This window comes from Haliotis rufescens, unplaced genomic scaffold (assembly GCF_023055435.1).
Source record: "Haliotis rufescens isolate VD_foot unplaced genomic scaffold, xgHalRufe1.0.p SCAF_8, whole genome shotgun sequence".
In the NCBI taxonomy this organism is placed as follows: domain Eukaryota; kingdom Metazoa; phylum Mollusca; class Gastropoda; order Lepetellida; family Haliotidae; genus Haliotis; species Haliotis rufescens.
Window position 1 is genome coordinate 32,410,197 of NW_025964372.1, and position 13,147 is coordinate 32,423,343.

The 13,147-nt window shown below is 38.9% G+C and overlaps 1 protein-coding gene across 1 annotated transcript in view; it reads right to left on the bottom strand.

Moving 5' to 3' along the window:
* The window catches only part of LOC124115979 (DENN domain-containing protein 1B-like), a 56,075-nt gene extending 42,928 nt beyond the window's left edge, over positions 1-13,147 (bottom strand). Inside the window, exons 1-2 of the mRNA XM_046477163.2 lie at positions 12,825-13,147; positions 354-415 (exon numbers count right to left, since the gene is read on the bottom strand). Coding sequence (XP_046333119.2) covers positions 354-415; positions 12,825-12,841 — 79 coding nt within the window. The 5' untranslated portion in view covers positions 12,842-13,147. The remainder of the gene's footprint in view (positions 1-353; positions 416-12,824) is intronic.

Sequence of the window (13,147 nt, forward strand, 5' to 3'; positions counted from 1 at the left end):
CTAAATAGTGCCAAAACATTATATCCCAATATATTTCTTATTAGGACAGATTTTTCTTATTTATTCCACACCTTGGCTTATGATTAGGAAACCAGCCTGGTTAAAACACCCAGAGAAATTATGGTTGTTCTGAAAAATATTGATAAAACATTATAATCCTTATTGTTTTTGTCAGTGTCAGACTTAAAAAAACCCTTGCAATTCGGCTTGACAAAATAGCTATCACATTAAGGATTATAATCATGATAATGACCATGACGACTAAAAGATTTCTGTTTTTCAACCAATCAGATTGCAGCACAAATTCATTTTACAATGTGCCCTAGCCATGGTAACATGTATAAGAAACTCACCCTGCCCAGCTTCAGGCTTGGCCACCTCCACAAACACTTCGAACAACTTCACCGGGTTCTCTCTGAATAGAAACAAAACAAACAACCCTGAACATGGTTCAAATGTGTTTCCATATCATTTGCAAACCTGAAGTCTTAATGTTGACGCCAGCTGTCAATCATGGTCAGTAATAAAACCCCTAACAAATAGTGCCAGGGCACTGTAGCTCACCTAGACGTGAAGTCACAAGTTCAAAATGTCAACACTGACACACTTGAAACAAGTTGCTGTAACTGTCAGCACTGATAATCAAAGCCTTTGTACATAAATACTGAGGACTTAAAACTAAAACTAGAATTTAATGATACGAGGTAAGGTGAAATGGGGTTTAACATTGTGTCCAAGATTATTGCACTTATATTTTTAGTGCTAGCCAACTGGCATACCATGCCACAGTTTAACATGAATACCCCACTAAGACACAGTAAACCAATGATGAGTTTAAGCTCCAAATGTTGAGCGCCAGGCAGGGTAACAACAAGTATCAGGTTTAAAGTCTTTTGGTATGGCGCACCTTGATTGAACCCCAGACCCCAGACCCCAGACCCCAGACCTTCCACAAGACCAAGGATGCGGTCTTATTGATTTGAACAAAATACGATGTCATCATCAGGAGAAACATACACGCCAACGTTTAGATACCTCAGGCAAATATCCAATGAGTGAGTATCAAAGATCAAGGTCAAAACAATACAAAATTCAAAATATTACAAAAAAACCCACAAAAAAACAACCCTGTGGAAACTACCGGTAAACAAATGCCAAATTTCATTCCGAACAAAAAAGGCCAAGTGATAACCTTAAATAGATTTTTCAATATGGCTGCTGTGGTGGATCAAATTCAAACTTCCATGGGAGTGATATCATTGGTTGGAACTTCACTGGCAACATTCACACTGGCACAGTTCTGAGGAGATAATTCGGGTGTGTGACACTATCTAATATCTATCCTACACATTGCACCTGTATCCTACACCTCCCCATCCCTAACATCCCCCTCCAAATCCCAACCACTATCAACACCCCCCACCCCAAAACCTGGTGTGGAAAACTGACAGATAAATTCTCGTTAGAACTTTGTGTTTAACTTGTTCAGGTAAACAGTTTACCAGAAATTAAACTCAAGTTTCCAAAGACCAATATTTGCCAGAAAACATCTCCTTGTCACATATCACATATCTTCAGCTGTTCATCCCATTTCCATGATTTACCAGATTTGGCCAGATTGTGGGCACAAAATTTCGAAAAAGTAACCTCCACTCAGGACAAGCAGACATTGACAATTTTCCTGAATGAGGACAAGTAAACATTTATACTCACAACCCATCAAAACAATTCTAAGTATACCAGTACTTGTCCACTTACCATGCTTACGGTTTCTGCCAAGCCATTTCCTTAATAAACAACTTGCACTTCCTATATCAATCAGCTTCATGCTTGTAGTGTAATGCTTTGAGCATGCACCGTGTGTATCAGGGCTAGCGCATTATAAGTACACACATTATTAGTAGTATTATTAGGGTTCTAAGCTGAAAGGCTGTAGAGCCCAATTGTAATCATTCGAATTATTATTATTATCATTACTATTGTCATTGTCGTCATCATCATCATCAGCAGCAGCAGCAGCAAAAATGTTTCTTACTTTCACAGAAATCCTTATATCATGTATATACAATATGTTACAAATATTACTAAAAATATACTATAACTGTTGTATTAAGCACCCTGTTCCAAAAATAAACAACACCTAGACCAATCTGTAAGAAATCTTTAGAACTGCCCAAGACCCACGAGTCTCCATACTTTCTGGTGAATGTTAAACATTTGTTACCATGGTTACAGAAACCAGCAGCGCTGAAGGGGTATATAATTGACAAGTGACTATTATCGAAATGTTTTGGTTTAATGGATGTTTGAACTAAGTTAATTCACTACCTATATCTCTGATAATACATTTTACTCGTTGTGCATGGTTTTAATAAGCATGCTCCAGTTATCTCACTCTCAGCACCTAGGGCACTTATTATGCTGCATATGGTACTATTATAACAAAAAGCTTAACCTTTTGACATTTTATGATCACATTAGTCAGGAATGTGGAACCCAAACCAATCTTATTACGGGTTATGTGGTGTTAGGATGTGAATGTCCCAAGTGAAAGGAATACATCACTTTGACAGCTCCTGTAAAGTAATCCCACAGTGTTAACACCTGTATGCCCCGTGGCAATACTGGCCGGAGTTGCCCAAGCAGGACTGCACTGGCTCACTGTAGGCATCTAGCAAGGCCTCGGACTTCACACTGCAATGTCGGCTTGGTTTAGGTTAATTGGCTGTCCTGGCAAGTTAGAGTCAGGGACTGAAAACTCTGCTTTGTTTACCTTTCGGCTGAGATTTTATGATGAGTCTTTGATGACTATCAATCTTGCAGTTAATGATTACCCAAGCATGACACAGATAGTCACTACAGCCTTAGACTTGCATGCTGCAAGGCTGTGGCTTCATCATGTTCATATGGAGAACATGATATAGCCTACAGTGCTGGGGATGAGTATTGACAATGACAGGCAAATGTGTATTGTGACACCTTGAGTGAGTGAGTATATTCATGGTCGGAAAGCGAGAAATAAAATGAAATAAGATAGTACAGATGTTTATTTTGTCCTTCAAGAGCTTATCTGTATTTGTTGTGACTTGTGAGAGAAAATTCATGGTCAGGTATATGTGTATTGTGAAATGTGTATTGTGATACAGTAGAGTGAGTGAGTGAGTGAGTGAGTGAGTGAGTGAGTGAGTGAGTGAGTGAGTGAGTGAGTGAGTGAGTGAGTGAGTGAGTGAGTGAGTGAGTGAGTGAGAGAGAGAGAGAGAGAGAGAGAGAGAGTATTCGGTCGGTCGGAAGTAAAATAAAATAAGATAGTACAGATTTAGATTTTAATTGTTGTCATGTGTGCAGTGTTAGTCAATCTTGCAATTTACGGCCATTATTGTTTTTATTTCTTGGGTCATATCTATAAATATACAGCCGACACTCCCCTGCCTCCTGGGGCACTCATGCTGCCTATGGCTCATTGCGCCTGCACTTAGAACAAGCTGACTAACCTCGGACCATTTGTTAACACATTGACAGAAGCAAATTATTAGGTTATTTTCGGAGGTTATTAATCTCTTCATTTATTTGCATTGCACTTCATGTTATGAGACAAGACCATGAAGACAGGTTGCTATGTATTCACATTTCTTTATCTACCACTGATATACTGGTCTTTGTAAATTGTATATAAAGGATTAGTCCATTATGGGAAAAGGAAGACAGGTATTCAGTAAGCATTCAATCATGTGGAACTAATCCCCTCATAAAATTATTATATGTGGATGATAAACTGAAGGCAGCATTATTAATCTGTTCTTGCATTTGCATTGCATTCATATCATTATCACACATGACATCACATCATAACTTATTACACACTTATGTTCAGCAGTCAGATGCCAGTTCTGGATATGGTCTTTCAGTAGATCGGGTGACATGTTGTCACAAGAGTGAGTGAGTGAGTGGGTGAGTATGGTTTTACGCCGCTTTTAGCAATATTCCAGCAATATCATGGCGGGGGACACCAGAAATGGGCTTCACACATTGTAACCCATGTCGGGAATCGTAGCCGGGTCTTCGGCGTGACGAGAGAACACTTAAACCACTGGGCTACCCGACCGCCCTTTTGTCACTAGAAGCCATTACTGACTCTTTACATCAGGTTTTCTGATGTTATTACAGCAGATAGTAGGGATGAAATGATACAGTAATGTCACGATATGATATCATGATACATATATCAGGGTACGATACATGTAGCGATACTTCAATTCGCATGGAAACTACTTGACTATAAATATTTCAGAGCAGGTTCAAACGCTGTGGACATGTTGTAGTGGCTATTTTCAGTAGTGAACTTGAAACTCTAATTACAACACATTTTGTGATATTTGACAGACAAACACACTGGGGCCGTTAAACAAGTAGTGAGAAATGTATTTTAGAAAGTTTGTTTGTTTGTTTGTTGTTTAACGCCCCACTCAGCAATATTCCAGCTATATGACGGCGGTCTGTAAGTAATTTAGTCTGGACCAGACAATCCAGTGCTTGATATCATGAGCATCGATCCATGCAAAGTGTATCGTCTTGTATAGATACAGAAAAAAATATATCTTGTATCATTTCACCCCTAGTAGATAAGGTGAAACGTTTTCACTAAATGCCAGTCCACACTTTATGTTATGAGACAAAGTAGGTTGCTATGCATTCACATTTCTTTATATACTGGTCTTTGTAATTTGTGTTAAAAGGATTAGTCCATTATGGGAAGGGGAAGACAGGTATTCAGTAAGCATTCAATCACGTGGAACTAATCTCCTAATAAACTTATTGTATGTGGATTATAAACTGTAGGCAGCATGAGGTGTTGGCAGAATGATTTAACCCGTTTAAATGTGACACAGATCTGATGCCTTAAGTGCGTAACCATGGTAACATGTCATATAAACTCACAACAGCCATATACATGACTAAATTTACAATAAGCAAGATGCAGCCTCTTGTTTATGAGTGAGTGAGTGAGTGAGTATGGTTTTATGCCGCTTTTAGCAATATTCCAGCAATATCACGGTGGGGGGACACCAGAAATGGGCTTCACACATTGTACACATGTCGGGAATCGAACCCTTGTCTTCGGCGTGACGAGCGAACGCTTTAACCACTAGGCCACAACAGCAGTAAACAAGAGTTAAAGTATATGTGATGCCTGCATTTAATCAGTAAATACAGATCTGTGAAGAAATATAGCACACAAGTTGATACATGTATACATTGGGTAATTATACAGTGCCACAACATTATTTGGGGTTTGAATATTTTCATGGATGTTTGAGTGGAAGCAACCCAAAAATAATTGGGTAATTGCGATTTGTTTTGCATATTTACACAAATCCTCAGCTTATCTGATGCTAGGGCCAGGACTCAAATATTTCTGACTCCCAGTGAACAATACAATGAGTCATGAATAATCTGAAATGTCAAAGGCTATGTGTGTGGAACTCTGTGGTCAGCGGGACTTTCAGCTACAGATGGCCATCTTACACCTCATCTGTCAGATACAGGCCAAACCAACTGACATCATGGGAGAATGAGAGAACGAAACATGATGCTGTGATATTATACACAATACAAGTAAGTGAGTTGGGTTTAACACCCTTCCAACAGTACTCCAGTAACATGTTTAATAATGTGGTAGGATCCATGCACATTCATGTATGATATTGAAATGTAAAATATGATGGAATAAAAATAAAAAATAAAATAAAAAATAATGTGGTAGGAGGGCCTGAAGTGATGCAGGTCTCAGATGTTTATCACTTTGGTGAAACCCACGAGCACAGTGTGGTGCTGACAAACCCAGAAACATAATTGGGGCAATCCAGGATTTTGAATGGTTCTGGTGTGCCTAAGGGACCAACTCTCCACAGTGAATTGCAGTCTTATACACCTGGGCCACCCCCGCCCCCATACACGACAAAATACAATAAATGAAAACAAGACAGTGGTCACAGTGTGCATGGGGGCAGTCGGGTAGCCAGGGGGTTAAAGTGTATGCTCGTCATGCCGAAAACCCGGGTTCGATTCCCGACATAGGTACAATGTGTAAAGCCTATTTCTGGTGTCCCCCGCCTTGATATTGCAGGAATATTGCTAAAAGCGGCATAAAATCAAACTCATTCACTCACTCACTCACTCACTCATTCATACTGTGCATGTTATGGAGACATGCTCTATCATCAAGTGAATACTCAAGACAAACCCCAAAAGCAGTGTTCAAATGAAAGGAGGTCCCAGTCTGTTGCCATGGTACTTGAATCTCCACATGATCTAGTGGCCTTTTCAAAAATCAACTTTAAACATTAGCGTTATGACAAGGACCCGTGAAGATCAGCAACCCATGCTTGCCGTAAAAGGCGACTAACGGGATCGGGTGGTCAGGCTCGCTGACTTGGTTGATGCAGGTCATCGATCCCAATTTGCGTGGATCGATGCTCATGATATCAATCACTGGATTGTCTGATTCGACTCCAGACTCGATTATTTACAGAGCGCCGTCATATAGCTGGAATATTGCTGAGTGCGGCGTAAAACAACATAAAAATCCCTTGGCTCAGATGACAATATGTAAACGAGGAAAGAAATCCTTCATTTACTTCACTTACTTTGATTTACCTAACAAACACTGACTAAACTCATAATTCTGTGATATCGTGTCATCTTAATCATGTTAATGAGGGCCTAAACAGGGCAATACAGGTCTTAAACATAATACTATGAGGGCTGGTCAACATGGTAAAGCCTAAACAACAAAACCAATAATCATGATAATTGTGAAAGTGTTCTTTAAAAAACAAATTCAACATACTCTCCCTGCTTTTCAACACACGTCTCATATCGATAGTGAAGCTTTTCAATTCCAGTCAGGAAGAAAGAAGTTTTCTGAAGCCACCCTGAAAAATTCATTCACAGCAGCTTTGAGGTAATTCTTGTCGTCATAGCACTTTCCACGATGGTGTCCTTTCAGTTTAGGAAACAGATGGAAATCACTTGGTGCCAGGTCTGGAGAGTATGGAGGGTGAGGAAGCCCTTCGAAACCCACATTGTCACACAGCAGCCTTTGCAAATTGAAAGGTGTGAGAAGAGGCATTGTCATGACATATTAGAGTGAGTGAGCGAGTGAGTTGGGTTTAACGCCGCTTTTAACAGTATTCCAGTTATATCACGGCGTGTCAGCTTAATGTGGGAGGAAAGCCCGAAGTGATGCAGGTCTCAGACGTTTACCACTTCGGTGAAACCCACGAGCATGGGTATGGTGCTGACAAACCTAGAAACATAATGGGGGCGAATCGGGATTCGAACCCACAATCATAGGTTTCTGGCGTGCCCAAGGGACGCAACTCTGCACAGCGAATCGCGTATGAAATATTAGAACTGCAGCAGTCAGCATTCCTCACAGCTTTTCTTTGATAGAATCTCTCAGGCGATGAAGCAAATCAGCATAGTAGGCACCGATAATTCCAGTCTTAAACATAGCTGCCCAACATTTAACAGTGGAATATCTAGGGCACTTATCCCCATACACTTGTGACACCAGTGGTCATGAATTTCTTGGGGAGTACTTCTCTCTAAAGTCAAAAACTTGATGACTGATAGGTACTCGTTCTTTTCCTTTTCTGTGTCAATTTGGACCCCTATCACGTTCAACTGGCTGTCACTACTACACAAACAGCCTCAACAGACCAAATACACTTGCAATGAACTACTCAAACAATGTACTACATTGACCAGTTCACATTGTTATGGCCAATAGTTGAAAGAACTCTCAACTTTTTACCAACCCTTGAAGAATTGTCCATGCACAGATAAACAGTACAAATTCACTTGTCCAAAAGCAGAGTCTACATGTCCATATTATTGACCAAGAATGTGATTTTATCACAAAATTACTTTTACCATTTTTACTGCCAGCCATTTTCAATTTGACATTTAGTTTTCATATTTATGTGGCATTTACCACAATGAATAAATTATAAATTCATCCATTTCTAGTCTGTAATGAAAAGAAACCCCTACATTTTGAGCAGGCGGTGTGGACTACCAGGATCTAAATCCTACGTTTTTTCACACTCGTTACGATAATGACCACATGACTTTCATGTTTTATTTCGACTGCTGAAAACTACACATGCTGATCAACAATACCACGCGGGCTAATCTTGTATTGGAAAGCATCAGCAGTGTATCCTGGAATCCCTAAGGGTTGGTTGGTTGGTTTGTTGTTTAACGCCGCACTCAGCAATATTCAAGCTATATTACGGTGGTCTGTATATAATCGAGTTTGGACCAAACAATCCAGTGATTGACATCATGAGCATCAATCCAGGCAATTGGGATCGATGACATGCATCAACCAAGTCAGCGAGCCTGACCACCCGATCCTGATAGTCGCCTCCTATGACAAGTATTGTCGTAAAGTGTGCCTGATGCATGCTTGAAAACATTTCACTCCCTGGATAATTTGTATTGATACTATTATTGAAAAATCATTTTCGTTGCATAAGTTATAATTTCTAAGACCTCATTTAGCGATGAAAGTGCCGTAACAGTTCACCAATACCTACAATATCATTGATACTTAGGTACAGAGGATACTTGAATTGTCAGTTTGCGAGAACGTGACACGCTATAAATAGAACAGGAACTGATGGAGTTACCTCCCATAATGATGCAAGTAGCATGGCACTCACAGTAAGTATTCAATAACCATCCCATTGTCTAAAAGAACTGTTTTATTTTGTTCTCATATTTATGTTGTTAATGTCTTTGAGGCAATAATAAACAAATGTATGAATCAAGAAGTTATAGAGTTGTATTTCTGTGATTTCATCATTGCTTACTATTCAGTATCTGTTGTGGTGTATCGGGATATCGTCTGTCTGTATCGGGATATGTATCTTAATGAGATATTTACGGTGATACACAGATCAATACCAACCTATACTGCAGTGTTAAGACTAAAAAATACAAAACCTGGGGACTTCAACATCGTATTACTATTAGTCAATTATTGCCCAAGAACTTCAAATTCAATCTAGTAATTATTTTACGTGAAACACTATGGTTTTGAAATAATGGTCCCTTTCTTTCAACGCTGCAGACAATTTCAGGATTCACATTCAGCATGTCAAGTCAGCAATAAGACTTGTGGCTATATGATAAGTTATCACATGACTTTCTTGAGATAACCTACAGCCACATCTTCACAATCTTGATAAGCACGATATGAGATAGAGTGACCATCACGACTGTGGCAAATGATGCTGTATTCTGGATTCAGTTCACTTCTGACCAGACTGAAAACCTGTGATTTACAGTCACAATAGTGAAGTCTAGAAAAGGGTGTCAGACCATAGACGAAACCAATTTAGTAACAAGTTTTACATATTTATTTCACCAAAATACCTGAAGGCCAGGGTTGGGATGGGGTGGAGTTGGGGGGGGGGTAGTAGGAAATAACAAATTAGATTTTTTTTAAAAACATAATGCATTGCTAAATTTATTACCATGATTACAGAATTGTGATTAATACAAAAAATTATTTTACACTTATTTTCTTTACTCTCCTTTATCAAGAACTATCAAAGTACAAGTAAGCACAATGAACACCCAATCCCCCATATAAGTCAACTTTCTGAACAAGGATGGAGTCAAGGGGACATATACTGAGCTGACATCACCATGGTGGAAATGAGATTCTCATTTTATGCAATATTCTCATCTTATGCAATAGTTAGACAAAGGCTTGGCAGGATATCTGTTAACTGCAGTATTGTTGGGAGTGGCAGAACAACCTTAGAATATAGCCACTGCTTCAAGTCAGAGTTTCTTTGTTACAATAATTGCACAATAACCACTGAATCTGTCATAGATGAGTGCCTTGGACCTTGTCACATAGGAGACAGGGAAAGACAACTCTTAAACTACCACTGAGAAATGATTTAAAATATACTCTCATTGTTCGTGGAATTAGACACATCTTCACAATATCAGAATACCATACTGCAGAACAAATGTCATCAAGTGCTTTCAGGGACACAAAATTATTTACAAGGAACAGTCACATGTATTTCACAATGACATGTACTGACAAAAGATCTGATGGCTAGTCAAGTTATCAGACATATTGCATTAAGGAAATATATAACTATCAGATTTTCATCCTCATCCATTGATGAAAGTCATATCCTCCTTTGATTCATGTCCCTGAGTGGAATGTTAGTTAGTATTCAGTTGTACTTCATGAGGAACCATTCATGATCTGGGCGTTAACTGGACCTGATCAGATGCCGATATTCAGGTCAAAGTCTGCAGCAAATGATTAAATTCCCAATTTCAATTAAACATTTCCTACTTCTTAAAAATTACAAAAAGGAACATTAGAAATCAAATTTTGAACAATATCACAATTTTGTCCCAATTTGCTTGCCAAGGGCACTAACCATGGAATCCTAGATAAATCCCTGAAGGTCTTGCCTGGGTTAGGCCTATTGCAAAATGTAGTAAATATTACTTTTTGAAAATCGAATTACAGATTTACAACATGACTGGACAGACACATGGGTAGGTGTTGTATCATATCACCAGGTGTAAAGTTGCAACGCATCGGTGTATTGAGACAACCCTATTTCTCGTTGTTCCGATGTAAGTCTTGTGATCCCTTATCCCTTGTTATCCCCTACTACTACAGGTGACAGATGCTTGCTTAGTACAGGTGCACTGCAAGACTACAAGAGAACTCTACTAGAGTAACTAACACGTCAACTGAAGAGTAATCATTATTGTCAAAGTTATGACAAAGCTGATAAGTAATGGTAACTGTGTCCACTGAAAAATGTTGAATATCATTATCAGGATCATCAGCAACCGTTTACCAATCACCTAGAAGATTATTGTTACTCTGACCATGCTGTGTTACATTATTGTTGAAGATAAAGGAATCAATGGAACTGATCACTCAATATTCTGGGTTTGGGTGTGAATGGCATGGAAGTTTTTAAGAGATTCAGATGAAGAATTTATTTTGCTTCTGTCATACAAAATATAAATACTCTGAAACAATATTTATCTTTTTATATTCCCTGGAGGAGATGGGGGATGTTGAATGTACAAGATGAGTGTTTCAGTGGTAGAATATTTGTTTTCAACATAAAATGTTCACTACCCCAAATTGCAATAACTTGTGTAAGAAGACACGAGGACACACACACACATCCAAAAAACCCACTTGCCCCCAGAAGATGCCTTTAATATCAAAGCAAATGGACTTGTCTTGTTTCTCTATGCCTGGTAAATAGATAAACTCTTGTATTGCTACAGGAAAAGAGGTGTTGTACAGACCGCCGTCATATAGGTGGAATTTTGCCGAGTTAAACAATACACAAACAAAGGAAGTATTGTTTAAACATGTTGATGGCACAAGTATCACTATGGATCAGATGAAACAGCTGATATTTCCTGTAGATCCATTGCCCATGAAGTATTATGTTCTTGGAATAAGAAGACAGTGTATGCTCTAAGGCCCCACTCTCACTTGAGGAAGACATGTTAAATTTGGGGGATAGAGATATTTTGGGTATCAATCGACACATTCCCCATGATTTCACCATTCAATGGACACAGGTACTGTATCATGGGTGACTTGGCATGCGAGACTCACAAGGATAACCTACCATGCCATTCTACCAAATTCTTGACAAGAAACATAAAGGTCCTTTAATTTAAGTAATTATGAAATCTTACAATACAGTACACTACATTATTTCATTACTTTACAGGACCCTCAAATTTACTATTGGGGTTTCCCTGGAGCCCTAGTTTGGTAGTAGAGCTAGGACGGGTAACTCAGGTCGGGTGGTACCCACCATGCCCGCAGAACTACCCGGACCCGTGGTTAGTCACGTGATATATATTGTTTAATGACAAAAATTATCTGAAACTCTGGTGACAATATAAGACACTAATGTTCCCATTTCTTTCTGATAATGTACCCATTACTTCTTACTTTTATATGTTTGAATAAAGATAAAACCTAATGCATTAAACTTCAGTGTATGCATGACCAGATCGTTTTACACGTGTATCTGAATACATTTTGCCATGGCTACGGTCAAACTTTTCCAAATCCAACAGTTTGTACCTATCTCTAAATATCTACAGCGGGTACCTGGGTAGGGTCGGGTAATAGGGTGGTGGGTACCCGGGTAGTAAATTTGGACCCGTCCCAGCCCTATTTGGTAGGTCAAGTTAAAACCCTGCACTGACTTGCAAGAAAGTATTGTTCACAAATATTAAAGTTACTGGATATCTTCACAAGCATAGTTTCATCACCAGCTGAATACCTGTCAATATTTAATATCTAACCTGTTCATTTGGCTTTGAATAATTAGGCCCAGAGGATACTCAAAATATGTGGTAAATTATATTGTAAAGAAATATGTATCTTAAACTTGAATAGAAGCACCTTGACATGAAACTGTCAACTTATTGTACGCATACTGTCATGTGATCCACAACGATTTGCGATTTATATGCCAGCTGGAATCTTAACAGTATTGTCATTTCTCCAGAATATATTCCTTTGACTTTATCTCAACCCTAATTCTATAACTAAAATTGCACATTTCCCCAAATGAATGAAATGTTAAGCTACATGCACAACAAGCACGCTACTCCTCCCCTGCGGTATTTGCAACAGTTGTCAAAACTGAACTGTATCAATGACAAATGAAAGGTGTCCCCAACAACACGGAAGCAGGTATTTGAACAAAACAGTATCGACATACTTGACACGCGATCCCATGTCTGTAGATTCACGTCGGGAACTACACAGCAGGTGCGCTCCACGAAATATTCCAAAGACACCTCAGCATTTGATGAACGTTAATCTTCTTTTCACAATCTACATCATAAGAGCGGAAGTACACCCTCGTCCGCCATCTTGATGGATGGTCACGTGATTATTGTTGCATTTTTATCTTCAATTTGAGAGAAATGTACGAACTATGAACACACACACACATAGCGACGACTTGTGTATCATTATGTACAATGATGTCACTAAGTAGCTGTAGTCGTGACGGTATTTTAGGAAATCTCTTATCAACAA